The sequence below is a fragment of the Rana temporaria genome, chromosome 5 (assembly GCF_905171775.1).
Source record: "Rana temporaria chromosome 5, aRanTem1.1, whole genome shotgun sequence".
NCBI classification, from domain to species: Eukaryota; Metazoa; Chordata; class Amphibia; order Anura; family Ranidae; genus Rana; species Rana temporaria.
Window position 1 is genome coordinate 427,942,941 of NC_053493.1, and position 24,589 is coordinate 427,967,529.

General features: G+C 51.9%; 1 protein-coding gene across 1 annotated transcript; it reads right to left on the reverse strand.

The window, feature by feature from the left end:
* Positions 1–1,817: 1,817 nt before the first annotated feature.
* Positions 1,818–19,672, reverse strand: LOC120941396. The gene is made up of 4 exons (XM_040354736.1): positions 19,281–19,672; positions 7,765–7,888; positions 4,692–5,987; positions 1,818–2,656 (listed from the first exon to the last, which is right to left on the reverse strand). Exons 1-4 carry the CDS (start codon positions 19,299–19,301, stop codon positions 1,818–1,820), a joined length of 2,280 nt encoding a protein of 759 aa, XP_040210670.1. The 5' UTR covers positions 19,302–19,672.
* Positions 19,673–24,589: the final 4,917 nt, after the last annotated feature.

Consider the following 24,589-nt stretch of genomic DNA (forward strand, 5'->3'; position numbering starts at 1 on the left):
ACACAGCGGAGACCTCCTCACCCCCCCTAAACGGGACATAATGGCCAGAGGACCGCGGTGGAGGTGTGATTGGGCCAAGAACTTGACTGCCACCACCTAGAGGAGCATCTCCAAAAACATTCCACTGTTAGGGGTGGAAATAAATGGAGGTAAACTGTGTCTAGAAGTACAACGAGTCATTCCTGATCCATAGGCTTGCATACTGAGATCTCGATCCCCATGAATACTCCCCCACTAAAGCTCCCGGGGGGTTCAGCCATGCCCTCGATTTTCCATCAACTCTTCCTAAAAGTGAAGCTTTGTCTTCTGCTTATAACAGCCTCATATTCCTTACCTGCAAGGCTTGTCCCAGCCTCCTTCTCCCACAGTCCCAGCCTCCCTCTCCCACCGGCCCTGTCACAATCTCCCTTTCTCACTGGCCCTGTACCAACCTCCCTCTTCTATCTGGCCCTGTCCCGGCCTCCCTCTCCCACCGGCCCTGTCACAATCTCCCTTTCTCACTGGCCCTGTACCAACCTCCCTCTTCTATCTGGCCCTGTCCCGGCCTCCCTCTCCCACCAGCCCTATCACAATCTCCCTTTCTCACTGGCCCTGTACCAACCTCCCTCTTCTATCTGGCCCTGTCCCGGCCTCCCTCTCCCACAGTCCCGGCCCTCCTCTCCCACCGGCCCTGTCACAATCTCCCTCTCCCACTGGCCCTGTACCAACCTCCCTCTTCTATCTGGCCCTGTCACTGCCTCCCTCTCCCACGGGCCCCCATCCCAACCTCCCTCTCCCACTGGCCCCGACCCAACCTGCTTTTCCCACTGGCCTTGTCCCAACCTCCCTCTCCCACTGGCCCCATCCAGGCCTCCCTCTCCCACTGGCCTCATCCCAACCTCCCTCTCCCACTGGCCCTGTCCCGGCCTCCCTCTCCCACTGGTCCCGTCCTGGCCTCCCTCTTCCACTGGCCCTGTCCCAACCTCCCTCTCCCAATGGCCCTGTCACGGCTGCCCTCTCCCACTGGCTCCGTCCTGGCCTCCCACAGGCCCCATCCCAACCTCCCTATCCCACTGGCCCCGTCCCAACCTCCCACTTCCACATGCCCTGTCCCAACCTCCCTCTCCCAAAGGCCCTGTCCCAACTTCCTTCTCTCAGCCTGCCCTGTCCCAACCACACTCTCCCACTGGCCCTGTCCCAACCTCAGCTCCCAACAGCCCCATCCTGGCCTACCTCTCCCACTGGCCCTGTCCTAACCTCCCTATCCCACTGGCCCTGTCCCAACCTCCCTCTCCCAAAGGCCCTGTCCCAACCTCCCTCTCTCACCCTGCACTGGCCCTGTCCCAACCTCGGCTCCCAACAGCCCCATCCTGGCCTACCTCTATATGAAAACCACAGCCCCCCACCTATCACCCCACTACCTCACCCTGGTGTCATAAGTGTTGTCACCCCCACACTTTACTACATTATCTTCCTTTAGTTAATGACCACATAGCCCCTTCACCCTGTGGCCACATAGCCCCTTCGCCCTGTGGCCACGTTGCCCCTGCGCCCTGTGGCCATCTTCCCTCATCCATAAGTGTATAAATTGTGCCTCGGACTGATTTCAGAAGCAGAAATTACAAACCCATCTGATAACCTCAATAATTAGGACAAAGGAGGGTTGATCTGATTGGCTGGCACTATTTACACATTTTAATTTTTGTATTTTCTATGTTGTTGTCCGTGAAAAGTTCCACATTCATCAGTCACATACTGCTTACAGAGAAATGGTGATTGGAGGGATGAATAAATGAATGGCGGGATCGAATTAATCAGTGTCTGGCTGCCGGCAGCACCTAATCGTACTGGAAGCCGGCGGTGGAGGTCAGGAGGTTCTGCAGGAAAGCCGCGGAGAGCTGCAGGTGTTGGTGAAGTTTGAGACAGGAGTCTCCTGTGGAGTCCAGCTTTGTGTCCTCTTCTCCGCTCGTGGCCGGGAGGAACTGTGGAAGTTTGTAGACTTTCTTTGGTGGAGGGGCCACATGTCGCAGTAATAGTTTGTCCCGGGCGTGAATCTTCTGATGCCGATTGAACTGGAAGAGATAAGAGAAAGTCCGTCCACACTCTTCACATGGGAAGAGCTTTGTGGACCGCAGTGGCCCATCTGTGGACACAACGTGGTCAGTCTGAGAAGAAATGGGATGCGCCTCTTGGTTACCCAACAAACTCTGTTTGGAACTGCCGGGTGTCTCACATGTAGGCTGCTTCAATGACTTGTCCTCTCTGTGAATCTTCTCGTGGTTCTTCAGATGTTGGTTGTACAGGAAACTTTTTTTGCAAAAGGAACACTGAAAGGACTTTTCTACAAGAGGAGCCCCTGGGTCTTCTTGCCTCGTCTGTGCGGCTGACCAATTGCCTTCGCCATCAACCTGCTGACAATCTGCCACTTGTCTACTCCACTGTGGGGTGTCCACAATGAGAGTCTGCTGGTCCCCTATCCAGGAATGCTGAGGTATAATTGTATTGTGTGGAATCATGAGGGCCACGGGAAACACGGCCTCTGACTGCTGGTTGTCGGCCTCCAGAAGATCTGAACAGCCAGAATGGACATCCCACAGTTGTGTCTGGATGGTGCTTAGCTCCTCCTTAGAGACAACGTTGATGTTCTCCACCCGAATGAGGGTCAGGAAATCTGATTCTGCAGAAATGAAGAGGAGAAATATTAGTGGTTTGGTGGTACATTTCTATCAGCCACAAGGCAGAATAATACCTATTGGAGGAGGCTGCACACCTCATATCGGGCATACAAACGGGCAGATACCTGGCCAATATACCATTATCTATATGAGATGTGTGACGGGGGTCACTTTGGGTGGGGGGTTTGTGGAACTCGGCTTACCCAGGAGAGCTCTGGAAACTCTTAGCCGGATTGTGAAAGACTTACGACGGCGTATCAGTAGAAACGCCGTCGTAAGTCCGAATGCGCGCCGTCGTATCTTTAGGCATATTCTCAAACTGAGATACGCTTCACTGTTTCTAAGATATACGACCGGCGTAAGTCTCCTACGCCGTCGTATCTTAGCTGCATATTTACGCTGGCCGCTAGGGGCGTGTACGTGGATTTACGCCTAGAATATGTAAATTAGCAAGATACGCTGATTCACGAACGTACTTGCGCCCAATACGCTGTTTACGTAAGGCGTTTTTCCGGCGTAAAGATAAACCACCAAAAAGATGGCGCAGCCCATGCAAGGTATGGACGACGGAACAGCCGCCGTATTTTACGTTGTTTGCGTAAGCGTACGTGAATGGGGCTGGGCGTAGGTGACGTTCACGTCGAAAGCATCAAGTATTTCCGACGTGATTCTGAGCATGCGCGCGCATGCGCCATACAAACGGCCCTTGTTTACATGGGGTCACGGATACTTTACATGTAGCACGCCCACTACCTGCCTAATTTGAATTAGGTGGGGTTACGCCGGGCCATTTGCGATACGCCGACGTAACTTAGGAGGCAAGTGCTTTGTGAATACAGTACTTGCCTCACTATGTTACGTCGGCATAAAGTTACGCCGCCATACGTGAATCTGGCTATCTGTGTCCAGCTTCCTCTGACCCTCTTATGTGTAAATCACCCTATGTCTCTAATAGGGGTACAGGGGGATTGAGAACCCCACTATGATCTGTGCTAGTCAGACTCAATGCTGTATATATGTATATATTGTGTGTTATGTCATGCTGTTGTGGACTCTTTGCTGGGATGGTTTGGGGTGTGACTGTATTCTATTGTCTATTGTGGTGTCTGCCTCAAATATTATGGGATGTGTAAGTGTGTTTGCTGTAAGGAAAGAGGGAGGGGGATTCCTCCAGCAGCCCCCTGCTGATAAGACTGTTTACTGATGAGAAGTTTGAATACCCCTGACCTGTGTGTCCATTGTGATTGGACAATTTAACCCGCCCTGTTTTCCAAGGGTGGGGGGAAGAGTCTTGAAGTAGGATATCTGTATAACCTGTGCTTGAATAAAGTAGTCTGCTGTTTTTTACCCTACACTGAAGTGTTGTCTGGTGACTGGGGGGGAGGGGGCTAAAGAGGCTTGGACGGTGCTGGTTCTGGACAGAGGAAGCATTGACGGCGGACATAGTCCTGTTGGAGGACGAGGGTTCATCACAGATGGTGATTAAAGTGCTACTGCATTTTTCCTGCTGAATACGGAAGCTCAACCTGGCTGAAGGCAATTAATATCCACGTCCCCAACCCACCTCACCCCATCTTCTGTCACAAAGCAAGCGGTTGGTGTTGGCCCTTGGATAGCCCCACACATTTGAAAGGCTTGTGCTGGACATTGGACAGATTTATGTATGTGAGGGTCCAATATCCAGTCATAGACTCTGGCGGGAGTCACTTTGGGTGGGGGATTTGTGCAGCTCGGCTTGCCTTGGAGAGCTCTGAAGGGTTCCCCGGCCCCTCTTATCTGTAAATGACCCTGTGTGTCTAATAGGGGTACAGGGTGACTGAGAACCCCACTATGATCTGTGCTAGTCACACTCAATGCTGTATATATATATATATTGTCTCATTTTGTTGTGTACTTTTTGCTGTGATTGTTTGGGGGGACAGATATGTGCATGTGAGGGTTCAATATCCAGTCATAGACTCATCTATCTGAAGAATATTCTTTATAATTACACATAAAATAACGTCACAGGGCCCCCCACCAATTCAGATAACTTACCTGAGAAAAGAGTGCTGGTCGGTGTTTGAACTTCACCTCTGATGGTAAAGACATCTGTAGGATGACACAAGCCTGACACAGGACCACATGTCTCTTCATTACGATTAGTCGTGTCTGTTTTCATAAAATTCTCATTATTAACCACATGAAAGCCACTGAGACTTGGGATAAAGGTGTTCTGGTCCACCAAGCCATCTCCTGGGTTCTTCAAGGTTGTGGTTGTTTGTGTATTTAGACTAAACAAGCTCTCCAGGGTTATGAATGTCTTGTTGTCCAGGCTTACCAAGCCACCTATGGTGTTCTCTGGGGTTGTGGATGTCTCAATGTCCAGGCTTACCAAGCCACCTCCTGGGCTCTCTGGGGTTGTGAATGTCTTGGTGTCCAGGTTTACCAAGCCACCTCCTGGGCTCTCTGGGGTTGTGAATGTCTTGGTGTCCAGGCTTACCAAGCCACCTCCTGGGCTCTCCAGGGTTGTGAATGTCTTAGTGTCCATGCTTACCAAGCCACCTCCTGGGCTCTCCGGGGTTGTGAATGTCTTGGTGTACAGGCTTACCAAGCCACCTCCTGGGCTCTCTGGGGTTGTGAATGTCTTAGTGTCCAGGCTTACCAAGCCACCTCCTGGGCTCTCCGGGGTTGTGAATGTCTTGGTGTACAGGCTTACCAAGCCACCTCCTGGGCTCTCTGGGGTTGTGAATGTCTTAGTGTCCAGGCTTACCAAGCAATCTCCTGGGCTCTCCGGGGTTGTGAACGTCTTGGTGTCCAGGCTTACCAAGCCACCTCCTGGGCTCTCCGGTGTTGTGAATGTCTTGGTGTCCAGGCTTACCAAGCCACCTCCTGGGCTCTGCGGGGTTGTGAACGTCTTGGTGTCCAGGCTTACCAAGCCACCTCCTGGGCTCTCTGGGGTTGTGAATGTCTTGGTGTCCAGGCTTACCAAGCCACCTCCTGGGCCCTCCGGGGTTGTGAATGTCTTGGTGTCCAGGCTGAAAAAGCCATCTTTTGGGTTCTCTGACACTTTGAATGTCTCAGTCGCCTTACAAATGGTGTTCATTGCTGAATGTTCCGGAATAATAACGGAGCCTCTCTCATTATAAAATAAGGTATCCACATTGGGGGAGGTTTGTGAAGGGAAGGGAGTGGCAGTTCTCTCCATCTCCATTATCTGGATAATAAAGTTCTCCCCGGAGATCTCCTCAATGATGGCACTCTCTCGGGTCAATGGACTCTCTTCATCACTCTTCTGGCATTCCCAACCATCGCCCATCTCCATCTCTTCCTTCTCTACCTGATACATGAAGCCTGTCAGATACAAAGTAACAATTATTCCATGAACACAACCTAACATGTTTAATTAAATCTTTCAAAATCTAATCTTTATATCACTAGAGGGGTCTTCATCAGGAGGAAGGGGGTCCTGATTCCTCTATATAGATCTCTATATCACTAGAGGGGTCTTCATCAGGGGGAAGGAGGTCCTATTCCTCTATATAGATCTTTATATCACTAGAGAGGTCTTCATCAGGGGGAAGGAGGTCCTATTCCTCTATATAGATCTTTATATCACTAGAGAGGTCTTCATCAGGGGGAAGAAGGTCCTGATTCTCTATATAGATCTTTATATCACTAGAGGAGTCTTCATCAGGAGGAAGGGGGTCCTGATTCCTCTATATAGATCTTTATATCACTAGAGGGATATTCATCAGGAGGAAGGGGGTCCTGATTCCTCTATATAGATCTTTATATCACTAGAGGGGTCTTCATCAGGAGGAAGGAGGTCCTGATTCCTCTATATAGATCTTTATATCACTAGAGGGGCCTTCATCAGGAGGAAGGAGGTCCTGATTTCTCTATATAGATCTTTATATCACTAGAGGGGCCTTCATCAGGAGGAAGGAGGTCCTGATTTCTCTATATAGATCTTTATATCACTAGAGGGGTATTCATCAGGGGGAAGGAGGTCCTATTCCTCTATAGAGATCTTTATATCACTAGAGGGGTCTTCATCAGGGAGAAGAAGGTCCTGATTCTCTATATAGATCTTTATATCACTATAGGGGTCTTCATCAGGAGGAAGGGGGTCCTGATTCTCTATATAGATCTTTATATCACTAGAGGGGTCTTCATCAGGGGGAAGAAGGTCCCGGTTCCTCTATATAGATCTTTATATCACTAGAGGGGTCTTCATCAGGAGGAAGGAGGTCCTGATCCCTCTATATAGATCTTTATATCACTAGAGGGGTCTTCATCAAGAGGAAGGAGGTCCTGATTCCTCTATATAGATCTTTATATCACTAGAGGGGCCTTCATCAGGAGGAAGGAGGTCCTGATTTCTCTATATAGATCTTTATATCACTAGAGGGGCCTTCATCAGGAGGAAGGAGGTCCTGATTTCTCTATATAGATCTTTATATCACTAGAGGGGTATTCATCAGGGGGAAGGAGGTCCTATTCCTCTATATAGATCTTTATATCACTAGAGGGGTCTTCATCAGGGAGAAGAAGGTCCTGATTCTCTATATAGATCTTTATATCACTATAGGGGTCTTCATCAGGAGGAAGGGGGTCCTGATTCTCTATATAGATCTTTATATCACTAGAGGGGTCTTCATCAGGGGGAAGAAGGTCCCGGTTCCTCTATATAGATCTTTATATCACTAGAGGGGTCTTCATCAGGAGGAAGGAGGTCCTGATCCCTCTATATAGATCTTTATATCACTAGAGGGGTCTTCATCAAGAGGAAGGAGGTCCTGATTCCTCTATATAGATCTTTATATCACTAGAGGGGTCTTCATCAGGAGGAAGGAGGTCCTGATTCCTCTATATAGATCTTTATATCACTAGAGGGGTCAAGGAAAGCTGCCATGAGACAAATATTGCGCTTGTCATGGCCAATGCTGGTTATTCGGCTGTCATGGTGATCACCTGGCTTCATTCAATATTATTTTTATGAATCCGGAAGGAATATACAGATCAGGGGCTCTGACTATACCGGCTGTTTACATCTACCGGGTGAGTTAAGAAGAACGGCATTGGCCACCCCAGTATTTCTGATTGGACAAATATTTTATCACCTTACCGAGTGATTGGAAAAGCTCTGCTGTGTCTCTTATCACCGTCTGGTAGAGTTCCTTCTGCCAGGTGGCCAGGCCCATCCACTCCTCCTCCGAGAACGTCAAAGTGTCCCGAAATGTGCGCGGAACCTGCCAGAGATGGAGAGGCGATGAGTCGGGAAATGGTGTGTGATGTCATACCACCCATAGTGAGATAGGAAATAGTGTGTGATGTCATGGTGAGATGGATGCTATGACATCACAAATGGGAAACCTTCACATCATTACTAAGGATAACCTGTACTCACACCTCGGAGGCAGCCACTACGGACCGGTATACTGATCTCCCCATCACTTTCCACCAGAAACTTTTCGCTCATGATTGCCGACCATGAGACAAGCCCAGCCCTTTTGTGATGGTTGCCGGGATACCAGTCCATCTCTTAGTTGCCAAGATACCAGCCAGGATCTTACATCTCAGTTGCTAGGAGACACAAGGTCTCCCAACCTTATTGCCAGTATATTTGCCATCTTGCGGTTGCCAGGATACCACATACAGCGAGTACTGTGCGCCCAGAGCGCAGGATGCACACAAGGACTACAAAGCTACAACAAACAACTCCATGTATGTACAGTTTATTGTCAAAAGTATTGGGACGCCGGCCTTTACACACATGAATAATAATACCATCCCAGTCTTAGTCCATAGGGTTCAATACTGAGTTGGCCCCGCCCTTTGCAGCTATAACTCAACTCAATATTGAACCCTATGGACTAAGACAGGGATGCCATTAAAGTTCATGTGTGTAAGGGCGGGCGTTCCAATACTTTTGGGAATATAGTGTACCGTATATAAATGTACAGTATATAATCCGGATTGTACAGGGCGGGGTCCTGACACTTATTATATACTAATGGTTAGTGTTGCTCACGAATATTCGTATTGCGAATATTCGGCTCGAATATGGCATATTCGAGTATTCGCGAATATCTCGAATTTCGCAGCCAATATTCGCTATTCCGAATATAAAAAAAAAATTGCGAAATTTCGCTAATGCGAATTTATTGCGAACATTTTGCGAATTTTTTAATTTTTTTTTCTGATTGGCTCTGATGCAAAAGAAGGGCGGAGAAAGTATTCTCGAATATTCGGAAATCGAATATTGGTGATATTTTATCGAAATTTCGCTAATGCGAATGCGAAATTGATTGCGAGATTTTGACAACTCTGATTGGCTCTGATGCAAAAAAAGGGTGGAGAAAGTATTCGCGAATATTCGATTTCCGAATATTCGCAAATACTTTCTCCACCCTTCTTTTGCATCAGAGCCAATCAGAGTTCTCCTACCACAGTTGTCAAAATATTTCACAACATTTTTTTTTTTGATAAAATATTCCGAATATTCGATTTCCGAATATTCGAGAATACTTTCTCCGCCCTTCTTTTGCATCAGAGCCAATCAGAAAAAAAAAATAAAAAATTCGCAAAATGTTCGCAATAAATTCGCATTAGCGAAATTTCGCAATTTTTTTTTTTTTTAAATATCACGAATATTCGATTTTAGCGAATATTTCACGAATATTCGGCTATATATTCGTGATATATCGCGAAATCGAATATGGCGTATTCCGCTCAACACTACTAATGGTAGCACATGGTTCTTGAATACTTTGCAGTTAGTATTTTAATTGTACGGCACTCCAGCATGCGCAAGTTGCACTATCCTGCAATGCAATAATGTCAACCGGCTCCAGATGTCCTGCACTGATCAAGGCCTGACACCCTAAAACGTAGCTTATTACACACAGCATGTACTTCAGGAGCAAACAATTAAGGTACAAATGCTTGATGTTAAAGATTTGCACCTATCTTAAAGTATTAGCCTTCATAAAGATGGTGTGTCCTCCAGAGGAATAGAATTGTGTCCCCTGGAGGAGGTGATATGTCCTCTGAAGGAGGTAGAATTGTGTCCTCTAGAAGATATAGAATTGTGGCCCCTGGAGGAGATGGTATTGTGTCCTCCAGAGGAAAGGATATTGTGTCCCATGGAGGAGATGGTATTGTGTCCTCCAGAAGAGATGGTATTGTGTCCTCCAGAGGAAAGGATATTGTGTCCCATGGAGGAGATGGTATTGTATCCTCCAGAAGAGATAGTATTGTGTCCTCCAGAGGATATAGAATGGTGGCCCCTGGAGGAGATGGTATTGTATCCTCCAGAGGATATAAAATTGTGTCCCCTGGAGGAGATGGTATTGTGTCCTCCAGAAGAGATGGTATTGTGTCCTCCAGAGGAAAAGATATTGTGTCCCATGGAGGAGATGGTATTGTGTCCTCCAGAGGATATAGAATGTGGCCCCTGGAGGAGACGGTATTGTGTCCTCCAGAAGAGACGGTATTGTGTCCTCCAGAGGAAAAGATATTGTGTCCCCTGGAGGAGATGGTATTGTGTCCTCTAGAGGAAAGGATATTGTGTCCCATGGAGGAGATGGTATTGTGTCCTCCAGAGGATATAGAATTGTGGCCCCTGGAGGAGATGGTATTGTGTCCTCCAGAGGATATAGAATTGTGTCCCATAGAGGGGATGGTATTGTGTCCTCCAGAGGATATAGAATTGTGGCCCCTGGAGGAGATGGTATTGTGTCCTCCAGATGATATAGAATTGTGGCCCATGGAGGAGATGGTATTGTGTCCTCCAGAGGATATAGAATTGTGTCTGCAAATAAACCAGCCTATACAAGTGACCATGTGGTTGCCATCATCCCTTGTAAATTTATAATGTGAAAACCTCTAGGGTTGGGATTATATGGGCAACGAAAAAATATATATTCACAAAGTATAAAAAATATATTTTAATACATATATGTAGAAAAAGTACAAAATTACATTACAATACAAAATATAATACAAAAAACATTGATTACAGACATATAAATAGCAGATAGTCACCATGCCATATTTCAACAAAGGTTCCCCCTAGAGGGTAAACTGTGAAAAGTTGGCTAATCCTTAGGATTACATTCTACATATATGTATTAAAATATATTTTTTATACTTTTTGAATATATATTTTTTCGTTGCCTATATAATCCCAACCCTAGAGGTTTTCACATTATAGAATTGTGTCTTGTAGAGGAGGTGGTATTGTGTCCTCCAGAGGATATAGAATTGTGTCCTCTAGAGGGGAAGGGATTGTGTCCTTTGGAGGAGGTGGTATTCTATCCTTTGGCAGGGATGGTATTGTGTCCCCTGGAGGAGGTGGTATTGTGTCCCCCTGGAGGAGGTGGTATTGTGTCCCCTGGTGGAGATGGTATTGTGTCCCCTGGAGGAGGTGGTATTGTGTCCCCCTGGAGGAGGTGGTATTGTGTCCCCCTGGAGGAGGTGGTATTGTGTCCCCCTGGAGGAGGTGGTATTGTGTCCCCTGGAGGAGGTGGTATTGTGTCCCCCTGGAGGAGGTGGTATTGTGTGCCCTGGAGGAGGTGGTATTGTGTGCCCTGGAGGAGGTGGTATTGTGTCCCCCTGGAGGAGGTGGTATTGCGTCCCCCTAAAGGAGGTGGTATTGTGTCCTCCAGAGGAGGTGGAATTGCGTCCTCCAGAGGAGGTGGTATTGCGTCCTCCAGAGGAGATGGTATTGCGTCCCCTTAGAGGAGGTGGTATTGTGTCCCCCTGGAGGAGGTGGTATTGTGTCCCCCTGGAGGAGGTGGTATTGCGTCCCCCTGGAGGAGGTGGTATTGCGTCCCCCTAGACAAGGTGGTATTGCGTCCTCCGGAGGAGATGGTATTGTGTCCTCCGGAGGAGATGGTATTGCTTCCCTCTAGAGAAGGTGGTATTGTGTCCCTCTAGAGGAGGTGGTATTGTGTCCTCCGGAGGAGATGGTATTGCTTCCCCCTAGAGGAGGTAGTATTGTGTCCCCCTGGAGGAGGTGGTATTGTGTCCCCCTGGAGGAGGTGGTATTGCGTCCCCCTGGAGGAGGTGGTATTGCGTCCCCCTGGAGGAGGCGGTATTGCGTCCCCCTAGACAAGGTGGTATTGCGTCCCCCTAGAGAAGGTGGTATTGTGTCCTCCGGAGGAGATGGTATTGCGTCCCCCTGGAGGAGGTGGTATTGCGTCCCCCTAGAGAAGGTGGTATTGTGTCCTCCGGAGGAGATGGTATTGCGTCCCCCTGGAGGAGGTGGTATTGCGTCCCCCTAGACAAGGTGGTATTGCGTCCCCCTAGAGAAGGTGGTATTGTGTCCTCCGGAGGAGATGGTATTGTGTCCCCCTGGAGGAGGTGGTATTGCGTCCCCCTAGAGAAGGTGGTATTGTGTCCCCCTAGAGAAGGTGGTATTGCGTCCCCCTGGAGGAGGTGGTATTGCGTCCCCCTAGAGAAGGTGGTATTGTGTCCTCCGGAGGAGATGGTATTGTGTCCCCCTAGAGGAAATGGTATTGCTTCCCCCTAGAGAAGGTGGTATTTTGTCCCCCTAGAGAAGGTGGTATTTTGTCCCCCTAGAGAAGGTGGTATTTTGTCCCCCTAGAGGAGATGGTATTGTGTCCCCCTGGAAGAGGTGGTATTGCGTCCCCCTGGAGGAGGTGGTATTGCGTCCCCCTAGAGAAGGTGGTATTGTGTCCTCCGGAGGAGATGGTATTGTGTCCTCCGGAGGAGATGGTATTGCTTCCCCCTAGAGAAGGTGGTATTTTGTCCCCCTAGAGAAGGTGGTATTTTGTCCCCCTAGAGAAGGTGGTATTTTGTCCCCCTAGAGGAGATGGTATTGTGTCCTCCGGAGGAGATGGTATTGCTTCCCCCTAGAGAAGGTGGTATTGTGTCCTCCGGAGGAGATGGTATTGTGTCCCCCTAGAGGAAATGGTATTGTACCCTCTGGAGGATGTGGTAATGTGTCCCCCGGAGGAGATGATGTGAGGAACCCTGGTACCCATGAGGAGAATGTCCATCAGATAAGCTTCCGTGGCACGGCACCAGAACAATCCAAGATCCTTTAGCCTGCCCAGTGACTTGTCGGGACACAGCCTAGGGTGGCGCAAAACATAACTGTTTATTGAAACACAGGTACAAAGAGATAGACCCTCTGGGGACAATCCCCCCTTCTTTTCATAATGACTCAGGGCGGGGTAAACTGTACGTCCAATAACATGAGACACAGGAACATTCAAACTTTTCACCAAATAATTCAATCAGTAATTGGGCGCGTAGACAACACCTAGGAAGGGCTGGTGGAGAATTTCCCCCTCTAGCAACCAATAGCTGACAGTGATATAATTATAATATATATACAGATATATTTCTGTGCCAAGTGCAGGAGCCTCTTCAGCTTTCAACACAAACCAGACATATAAGACCCAAGACAACGGGGATAAAAGGAAATGCTGAATCCCGTGTGGTTGTACGGTGAGTCTGGGAAGGGCAGACCTGATGGGGCTTCTCGGTCACCCCGTGCTCCTAATAGACACAGGGTAACTTACACATAAGGGGGGCCGGGAGGGCGGAAAAGGGGCTTTCCTGACCTCTCTAAGGTAAGCTGGGTTACACAGGCCCCCCGCCCAAAGTGACTGCCGTCACAGATGGTATTGTGTCCCCTGGAGATGGTATTGTGTCCCCTGGAGATGGTAGTGTGTCCCCTGGAGGAGATGGCATTGTTTCCCCTGGAGGAGATGGTATTGTGTCCCCTGGAGATGGCATTGTGTCCCCTGGAGGAGATGGTATTGTGTCCCCTGGAGGAGATGGTATTGTGTCCCCTGGAGGAGATGGTATTGTGTCCCCTGGAGAAGGTGGTATTGCGTCCCCCTGGAGGAGGTGGTATTGCGTCCCCCTAGAGAAGGTGGTATTGTGTCCCCCTAGAGAAGGTGGTATTGTGTCCCCCTAGAGAAGGTGGTATTGCGTCCCCCTGGAGGAGGTGGTATTGCGTCCCCCTAGAGAAGGTGGTATTGTGTCCCCCTAGAGAAGGTGGTATTGCGTCCCCCTGGAGGAGGTGGTATTGCGTCCCCCTAGAGAAGGTGGTATTGTGTCCTCCGGAGGAGATGGTATTGTGTCCCCCTGGAAGAGGTGGTAGTGCGTCCCCCTGGAGGAGGTGGTATTGCGTCCCCCTAGACAAGGTGGTATTGCGTCCCCCTAGAGAAGGTGGTATTGCGTCCTCCGGAGGAGATGGTATTGTGTCCCCCGGAGGAGATGGTATTGCTTCCCTCTAGAGAAGGTGGTATTGTGTCCCTCTAGAGGAGGTGGTATTGTGTCCTCCGGAGGAGATGGTATTGCTTCCCCCTAGAGGAGGTAGTATTGTGTCCCCCTGGAGGAGGTGGTATTGTGTCCCCCTGGAGGAGGTGGTATTGCGTCCCCCTGGAGGAGGTGGTTTTGCGTCCCCCTGGAGGAGGTGGTATTGCGTCCCCCTAGACAAGGTGGTATTGTGTCCTCCGGAGGAGATGGTATTGTGTCCTCCGGAGGAGATGGTATTGCTTCCCCCTAGAGAAGGTGGTATTTTGTCCCCCTAGAGAAGGTGGTATTTTGTCCCCCTAGAGGAGATGGTATTGTGTCCTCCGGAGGAGATGGTATTGCTTCCCCCTAGAGAAGGTGGTATTGTGTCCTCCGGAGGAGATGGTATTGTGTCCCCCTAGAGGAAATGGTATTGTACCCTCTGGAGGATGTGGTAATGTGTCCCCCGGAGGAGATGATGTGAGGAACCCCGGTACCCATGAGGAGAATGTCCATCAGATAAGCTTCCGTGGCACGGCACCAGAACAATCCAAGATCCTTTAGCCTGCCCAGTGACTTGTCGGGACACAGCCTAGGGTGGCGCAAAACATAACTGTTTATTGAAACACAGGTACAAAGAGACCCTCTGGGGACAATCCCCCCTTCTTTTCATAATGACTCAGGGCGGGGTAAACTGTACGTCCAATAACATGAGACGCAGGAACATTCAAACTTTTCACCAAATAATTCAATCAGTAATTGGGCGCGTAGACAACACCTAGGAAGGGCTGGTGGAGAATTTCCCCCTCTAGCAACCAATAGCGGACAGTGATATAATTATAATATATATACAGATATATTTCTGTGCCAAGTGCAGGAGCCTCTCCAGCTTTCAACACAAACCAGACATATAAGACCCAAGACAACGGGGATAAAAGGAAATGCTGAATCCCGTGTGGTTGTACGGTGAGTCTGGGTAGGGCAGACCTGACTGGGCTTCTCGGTCACCCCGTGCTCCTAATAGACACAGGGTAACTTACACATTAGAGGGGCCAGGAGGGCGGAAAAGGGGCTTTCCTGACCTCTCTAAGGTAAGCTGGGTTACACAGGCCCCCCGCCCAAAGTGACTGCCGTCACAGATGGTATTGTGTCTTCCGGATGAGATGGCATTGTGTCCCCTGGAGATGGTATTGTGTCCCCTGGAGATGGTAGTGTGTCCCCTGGAGGAGGTGGCATTGTGTCCCCTGGAGGAGGTGGTAGTGTGTCCCCTGGAAGAGATGGTATTGTGTCCCCTGGAGGAGATGGTAGTGTGTCCCCTGGAGGAGATGGTAGTGTGTCCCCTGGAGATGATATTGTGTCCCCTGGAGATGGCATTGTGTCCCCTGGAGGAGATTGTATTGTGTCCCCTGGAGAAGATGGCATTGTGTCCCCTGGAAGAGATTGTAGTGTGTCCCCTGGAGGAGATGGCATTGTGTCCCCTGGAAGAGATTGTAGTGTGTCCCCTGGAGGAGATGGTAGTGTGTCCCCTGGAGGAGATGGAAGTGTGTCCCCTGGAGGAGATGGTAGTGTGTCCCCTGGAGATGATATTGTGTCCCCTGGAAGAGATTGTAGTGTGTCCCCTGGAAGAGATTGTAGTGTGTCCCCTGGAGGAGATGGTAGTGTGTCCCCTGGAGGAGATGGTAGTGTGTCCCCTGGAGGAGATGGTAGTGTGTCCCCTGGAGATGATATTGTGTCCCCTGGAGATGGCATTGTGTCCCCTGGAGGAGATGGTAGTGTGTCCCCTGGAGATGATATTGTGTCCCCTGGAAGAGATTGTAGTGTGTCCCCTGGAAGAGATTGTAGTGTGTCCCCTGGAAGAGATTGTAGTGTGTCCCCTGGAGGAGATGGAAGTGTGTCCCCTGGAGGAGATGGAAGTGTGTCCCCTGGAGGAGATGGAGGTGTGTCCCCTGGAGGAGATGGTGGTGTGTCCCCTGGAGGAGATGGAAGTGTGTCCCCTGGAGGAGATGGCAGTGTGTCCCCTGGAGGAGATGGAAGTGTGTCCCCTGGAGGAGATGGAAGTGTGTCCCATGGAGGAGATGGCAGTGTGTCCCCTGGAGGAGATGGAAGTGTGTCCCCTGGAGGAGATGGAAGTGTGTCCCCTGGAGGAGATGGAAGTGTGTCCCCTGGAGGAGATGGCAGTGTGTCCCCTGGAGGAGATGGAAGTGTGTCCCCTGGAGGAGATGGAAGTGTGTCCCCTGGAGGAGATGGTAGTGTGTCCCCTGGAGGAGATGGCAGTGTGTCCCCTGGAGATGGTATTGTGTCCCCTGGAGATGGTATTGTGTCCCCTGGAGATGGTATTGTGTCCCCTGGAGGAGGTGATATTGTGTCCCCTGGAGGAGGTGATGATTGTGTCCCGACCAGAGGAAGAACAGTGAAACGCAATGTTGACTCCCCCCACCTCATTAACAAGTAACCCCCAATCCCTGCTGCCCTATGAATGACATCCCTCCCCCGAGGTGCTCCCGATGAATGGGTCCCCCTCCTTCCCTAACTGCTGATAGACGTATGGAAGTCACCAGCAGGGAGAGGACACTCACCAGATTAAATGGCGCTCACAGCAGCTGGGGTACAAGACCAGAGGTCACTCCTCTATGAGAGTCAACAGAGCTTACACTCTACTCACACTCTACAGAGGGGGATACCCCAGGAGCTGACACTCTACTCAGACTATACAGAGGGAGATACCCCAGGAGCTGACACTCTACACACACTATACAGAGGGGGATACCCCAGAAGCTGACACTCTACAGAGGGGGATACCCCAGGAGCTGACACTCTACAGAGGGGGATACCCCAGGAGCTGACACTCTACTCACACTCTACAGAAGGGGATACCCCAGGAGCTGACACTCTACTCACACTCTACAGAGGGGGATACCCCAGGAGCTGACACTCTACAGAGGGGGATACCCCAGGAGCTGACACTATACAGAGGGGGATACCCCAGGAGCTGACACTCTACAGAGGGGGATACCCCAGGAGCTGACACTCTACTCACACTATACAGAGGGGGATACCCCAGGAGCTGACAGTCTACTCACACTATATAGAGGGGGAAACCCCTGGAGCTGACACTCTACACACACACTCTACAGAGGGGGATACCCCAGGAGCTGACACTCTATTCACACTCTACAGAGGGGGATACCCCAGGAGCTGACACTCTACACACACTCTACAGAGGGGGATACCCCAGTAGCTGACACTCTACAGAGGGGGATACCCCAGGAGCTGACACTCTACTCACACTCTACAGAGGGGGATACCCCAGGAGCTGACACTCTACACACACTATACAGAGGGAGATACCCCAGGAGCTGACACTCTACACACACTATACAGAGGGGGATACCCCAGAAGCTGACACTCTACAGAGGGGGATACCCCAGGAGCTGACACTCTACAGAGGGGGATACCCCAGGAGCTGACACTCTACTCACACTCTACAGAAGGGGATACCCCAGGAGCTGACACTCTACTCACACTCTACAGAGGGGGATACCCCAGGAGCTGACACTCTACAGAGGGGGATACCCCAGGAGCTGACACTCTACTCCCACTCTACAGAGGGGGATACCCCAGGAGCTGACACTCTACAGAGGGGGATACCCCAGGAGCTGACACTCTACAGAGGGGGATACCCCAGGAGCTGACACTCTACTCACACTATACAGAGGGGGATACCCCAGGAGCTGACACTCTACACACACTATACAGAGGGGGATACCCCAGGAGCTGACACTCTACAGAGGGGGATACCCCAGGAGCTGACACTCTACAGAGGGGGATACCCCAGGAGCTGACACTCTACTCACACTATACAGAGGGGGATACCCCAGGAGCTGACAGTCTACTCACACTATACAGAGGGGGATACCCCAGGAGCTGACACTCTACTCACACTATACAGAGGGGGATACCCCAGGAGCTGACACTCTACAGAGGGGGATACCCCAGGAGCTGACACTCTACAGAGGGGATACCCCAGGAGCTGACACTCTACACACACTATACAGAGGGGGATACCCCAGGAGCTGACACTCTACAGAGGGGGATACCCCAGGAGCTGACACTCTACAGAGGGGATACCCCAGGAGCTGACACTCTACACACACTCTACAGAGGGGGATACCCCAGGAGCTGACACTCTACAGAGGGGGATACCCCAGGAGCTGACACTCTACAGAGGGGGATACCCCAGGAGCTGACACTATACAGAGGGGGATACCCCAGGAGCTGACACTCTACTCACACTATATAGAGGGGGAAACCCCAGGAGCTGACACTCTACACACACACTATACAGAGGGGGATACCCCAGGAGCTGACACTCTACAGAGGGGGATACCCCAGGAGCTGACACTCTACAGAGGGGGATACCCCAGGAGCTGACACTCTACAGAGGGGATACCCCAGGAGCTGACACTCTACAGAGGGGGATACCCCAGGAGCTTACACTCTACACACACTCTACAGAGGGGGATACCCCAGGAGCTTACACTCTACACACACTCTACAGAGGGGGATACCCCAGGAGCTGACACTCTACACACACTCTACAGAGGAGGATACCCCAGGAGCTGACACTCTACAGAGGGGGATACCCCAGGAGCTTACACTCTACACACACTATACAGAGGGGGATACCCCAGGAGCTTACACTCTACACACACTATACAGAGGGGGATACCCCAGGAGCTGACACTCTACACACACTCTACAGAGGGGGATACCCCAGGAGCTGACACTCTACACACACTATACAGAGGGGGATACCCCAGGAGCTGACACTCTACACACACTATACAGAGGGGGATACCCCAGGAGCTGACACTCAACAGAGGGGGATACCCCAGGAGCTGACACTCTACTCACACTCTACAGAGGGGCATACCCCAGGAGCTGACACTCTACTCACACTCTACAGAGGGGCATACCCCAGGAGCTGACACTCTACTCACACTCTACAGAGGGGCATACCCCAGGAGCTGACACTCTACTCACACTCTACAGAGGGGGATACCCCAGGAGCTGACACTCTACTCACACTCTACAGAGGGGGATACCCCAGGAGCTGACACTCTACTCACACTATACAGAGGGGGATACCCCAGGAGCTGACACTCTACTCACACTATACAGAGGGGGATACCCCAGGAGCTGACACTCTACAGAGGGGATACCCCAGGAGCTGACACTCTACAGAGGGGGATACCCCAGGAGCTGACACTCTACAGAGGGGATACCCCAGGAGCTGACACTCTACAGAGGGGATACCCCAGGAGCTGACACTCTACAGAGGGGGATACCCCAGGAGCTGACACTCACCTGCATGTTGGCTTCGCCCATCTCTCTCTATATACAGATCACACAGTGGAAGGTTTTATACTCAGAGCTTTCTGCTCACCATTCCTCCCTGCTGCTAGTAAGGGGCGGAGCTCCAAAGACATGTTGATCCAATCAGAGGCCACCATCCGGCATAACTGATTAGCCATGAGAGAGAGGATGATACATTGTATAGAGATGTCCAGGGAATCCTCCCATCAGATGGTGGGGCCCCCATGGTTCTGAGGTCAACACCAACTGGAAGAGCCAACACCATGACCCCAATGGTCTTCTTGTCTGACTATAGGGGTGCAATTCTTCCCATTACCAATACAAGAGATGTTTTATTTGTAGAGGGGTTCCCAGGACCTGAGAATGGTTGTAGGGGGCCCTGAGACCTGAGAATGGTTGTTGGGGTTCCCGGGACCTGGGGATGGTTGTAGGGGATCCTGAGACCTGAGAATGGTTGTAGGGGGACCCGAGAATGGTTGTTGGGGTTCCCAGTATCTGAGGATGGTTGTAGGGGATCCTGAGAATGGTTGTAGGGGGACCTGAGAATGGTTGTTGGGGTTCCCGGGACCTGACAATGGTTGTAGGGGGCCCTGAGACCTGGGAATGGTTGTTGGGGTTCCCAGTACCTGAGGATGGTTGTAGGGGGCCCTGAGACCTTAGAATGGTTGTTGGGGTTCCCAGGACCTGAGAATGGTTGTAGGGGGCCCTGAGAATGGTTGTTGGGGTTCCCGGGACCTGAGAATGGTTGTAGGGGGCCCTGAGAATGGTTGTAGGGGGCCCTGAGAATGGTTGTAGGGGGCCCTGAGACCTGGGAATGGTTGTTGGGGTTCCTGAGACCTGAGAATGGTTGTTGGGGTTCCCGGGACCTGACAATGGTTGTAGGGGATCCTGAGACCTGAGAATGGTTGTAGGGGATCCTGAGACCTGAGAATGGTTGTTGGGGTTCCCAGGACCTGAGAATGGTTGTAGGGGGCCCTGAGACCTGAGAATGGTTGTAGGGGGCCCTGAGACCTGGGAATGGTTGTTGGGGTTCCCAGGACCTGAGAATGGTTGTAGGAGGCCTTGAGACCTGAGAATGGTTGTAGGGGGCCCTGAGAATGGTTGTTGGGGTTTCCGGGACCCGAGAATGGTTGTTGGGGTTCCCGGGACCTGACAATGGTTGTAGGGGATCCTGAGACCTGGGAATGGTTGTTGGGGTTCCCAGTACCTGAGGATGGTTGTAGGGGGCCCTGAGACCTGAGAATGGTTGTAGGGGATCCTGAGAATGGTTATAGGGGGACCTGAGAATGGTTGTTGGGGTTCCCGGGACCTGAGAATGGTTGTAGGGGGCCCTGAGACCTGAGAATGGTTGTAGGGGATCCTGAGACCTGGGAATGGTTGTAGGGGATCCTGAGACCTGGGAATGGTTGTTGGGGTTCCCAGTACCTGAGGATGGTTGTAGGGGGCCCTGAGAATGGTTGTAGGGGGCCCTAAGACCTGAGAATGGTTGTTGGGGTTCCCGGGACCTGAGAATGGTTGTTGGGGTTCCCGGGACCTGAGAATGGTTGTAAACGGCTTTCTGGGAGCTGACAATGGTTTTAGGGGGTCCTGAGACGTGACAAAGGTTGTAGAGGTTTCTGGGAGCTGACAATGGTTGTAGGGGTTCTTTAGATGTGACAATGGTTGTTGGGGTTCCCCAGAGCAGACAACGTTTGTAATCGTGTTCTCCCGGACCTGACAATGGTTGTAGGGGTTCCCGGGACCTGACAATGGTTGTAGGGGTTCCCAGGAGCCGAGGATGACTGTTGGGGTTCCCAGGAGCCGAGGATGATTGTTGGGGTTCCCGGGAGACGAGGATGATTGTGGGGTTCCCGGGAGACGAGGATGATTGTTGGGGTTCCCGGGAGACGAGGATGGTTGTGGGGTTCCTGGGAGCCGAGGATGGTTGTAGGGTTCCTGGCCTGGGAGCCGAGGATGGTTGTAGGGTTCCCGGGAGTCGAGGATGATTGTGGGGTTCCTGGGAGACGAGGATGATTGTTGGGGTTCCCAGGAGCCGAGGATGATTGTGGGGTTCCCGGGAGCCGAGGATGATTGTGGGGTTCCCGGGAGTCGAGGATGGTTATGGGGTTCCCGGGAGCCGAGGATGGTTGTAGGGTTCCTGGCCTGGGAGCCGAGGATGATTGTGGGGTTCCCGGGAGTCGAGGATAGTTGTAGGGTTCCTGGCCTGGGAGCCGAGGATGATTGTGGGGTTCCCGGGAGTCGAGGATGATTGTGGGGTTCCCGGGAGCCGAGGATGATTGTGGGGTTCCCGGGAGTCGAGGATGATTGTGGGGGTTCCCAGGAGCCGAGGATGATTGTTGGGGTTCCCGGGAGTCGAGGATGGTTATGGGGTTCCTCTGGGGTATCTGTTCGTCCCTTGGTGGTTCTCAGTGTTTGACTCTATGGAGTTAATCTGCACGGTTCTGTTGCTAGGTAACCAGCTGCTCTCGCTTGTTACCATGGCAGCACGCCGGCATCCCTGACCGTCATCTTCTGCAGTCTTCCTTGTGTAGCAGTGGGCGGAGTCTGGAGATACAGGGGGAGGGGGACAATGTAATGGGCAGCGATGGCATCTCCTGTAATTGTGGGTGGGGTTGGTAGAGGTCGGAGACATAAGGGGGCCGTCTCTATAATTCACATCAGGAGGGCGGGAACCGTCCAATGGAATGGAGATTCTACACAGACCTCAACTTCCAAACTTTAACAACATTCAAGCTCCCCCTCCCCCAACCTTTCCATTGTCATTACATTCCAGTGATGTCATCGCTGGTTCTCTGTTCTTCTCTATGCAATGCAGGCAGATCATGGCTGGTGGGAGGGGCCGGCAGGGGGCTGGACATAGCTTCCTGCCTCAGTGCTCCTCCCAGGTCCTGATGCAACCAGTGGCCTGGCTTTTGGGAGGAGTTATGCAAATATCTTAATGCCTTGATGGGTGGGTGTCAGTCTGGACAAATGGTCTACGTCCTCCATTATCGTCCTATAGAGGAGACACGGGACAAGGGGCGGGGTCTACGTCCTCCATCATTGTCCTATAGAGGAGACACGGGACCAGGGGCGGGGTCTACGTCCTCCATCATCGTCCTATAGAGGAGACACGGGACCAGGGGCGGGGTCTACGTCCTCCATCATCGTCCTATAGAGGAGACACGGGACAGGGGGCGGGGTCTACGTCCTCCATCATCGTCCTATAGAGGAGACACGGGACCAGGGGCGGGGTCTATGTCCTCCATCATCGTCCTGTAGAGGAGACACGGGACCAGGGGCGGGGTCTATGTCCTCCATCATCGTCCTATAGAGGAGACACGGGACCAGGGGCGGGGTCTATGTCCTCCATCATCGTCCTATAGAGGAGACACGGGACCAGGGGCAGGGTCTAGGTCCTCCATTATCGTCCTATAGAGGAGACACGGGACCAGGGGCGGGGTCTACGTCCTCCATCATCGTCCTATAGAGGAGACACGGGACCAGGGGCGGGGTCTACGTCCTCCATCATCGTCCTATAGAGGAGACACGGGACCAGGGGCGGGGTCTATGTCCTCCATCATCGTCCTATAGGGGAGACACGGGACCAGGGGCGGGGTCTACGTCCTCCATCATTGTCCTATAGAGGAGACACGGGACCAGGGGCGGGGTCTTCATCCTCCATCATCGTCCTATAGAGGAGACACGGGACCAGGGGCGGGGTCTACGTCCTCCATCATCGTCCTATAGAGGAAACATGGGACCAGGGGTGGGGTCTACGTCCTCCATAATCGTCCTATAGAGCAGACACGGGACCAGGGGCGGGGACTACGTCCTCCATCATCGTCCTATAGAAGAGACACGGGACCAAGGGCGGGGTCTACGTCCTCCATCATCATCCTATAGAGGAGACACGGGACCAGGGGCGGGGTCTACGTCCTCCATCATCGTCCTATAGAGACACGGGACCAGGGGCGGGGTCTACGTCCTCCATCATCGTCCTATAGAGGAGACACGGGACCAGGGGCGGGGTCTACCTCCTCCATCATCGTCCTATAGAGGAGACACGGGACCAGGGGTGGGGTCTACGTCCTCCATTATCGTCCTATAGAGGAGACACGGGACCAGGGGCGGGGTCTACGTCCTCCATCATCGTCCTATAGAGGAGACACGGGACCAGGGGCGGGGTCTATGTCCTCCATCATCGTCCTATAGAGGAGACACGGGACCAGGGGCGGGGTCTAGGTCCTCCATTATCGTCCTATAGAGGAGACACGGGACCAAGGGCGGGGTCTACGTCCTCCATCATCGTCCTATAGAGGAGACACTGGACCAGGGGCGGGGTCTACGTCCTCCATCATCGTCCTATAGAGGAGGCACGGGACAAGGGGCGGGGTCTACGTCCTCCATCATCGTCCTATAGAGGAGACACGGGACCAGGGGCGGGGTCTACGTCCTCCATCATCGTCCTATAGAGGAGACACGGGACCAGGGGCGGGGTCTACGTCCTCCATCATCGTCCTATAGAGGAGACACGGGACCAGGGGCGGGGTCTACGTCCTCCATCATCGTCCTATAGAGGAGACACGGGACCAGGGGCGGGGTCTACGTCCTCCATCATCGTCTTATAGAGAAGACACGGGACCAGGGGCGGGGTCTACGTCCTCCATCATTGTCCTATAGAGGAGACACGGGACCAGGGGCGGGGTCTACGTCCTCCATCATCGTCCTATAGAGGAGACACGGGACCAGGGGCAGGGTCTACGTCCTCCATCATCGTCCTATAGAGGAGACACGGCACCAGGGGTGGGGTCTACGTCCTCCATCATCGTCCTATAGAGGAGACACGGGACCAGGGGTGGGGTCTACGTCCTCCATTATCGTCCTATAGAGGAGGCACGGGACAAGGGGCGGGGTCTACATCCTCCATCATCGTCCTATAGAGGAGACACGGGACCAGGGGCGGGGTCTAGGTCCTCCATCATCGTCCTATAGAGGAGACACGGGACCAGGGACGGGGTCTACGTCCTCCATCATCGTCCTATAGAGGAGACACGGGACCAGGGGCGGGGTCTATGTCCTCCATCATTGTCCTATAGAGGAGACACGGGACCAGGGGCGGGGTCTACGTCCTCCATCATCGTCCTATAGAGGAGACACCAGGGGCGGGGTCTACGTCCTACATCATCGTCCTATAGAGGAGACACAGGACCAGGGGCGGGGTCTACGTCCTCCATCATCGTCCTATAGAGGAGACACGGGACCAGGGGCGGGGTCTACGTCCTCCATCATCGTCCTATAGAGGAGACACGGGACCAGGG

Excerpts from the sequence above, each read along its gene's own strand:
- LOC120941396 (XM_040354736.1), bottom strand. The coding sequence starts at position 19,301 with ATGGGCGAAGCCAACATGCAG. Across the intron at positions 7,889-19,280 it reads TGGGCGAAGCCAACATGCAG|GTTCCGCGCACATTTCGGGA; the intron begins GTGAGTGTCAGC and ends CATCTCTGGCAG. Across the intron at positions 2,657-4,691 it reads GACCAGCACTCTTTTCTCAG|AATCAGATTTCCTGACCCTC; the intron begins GTAAGTTATCTG and ends TCATTTCTGCAG.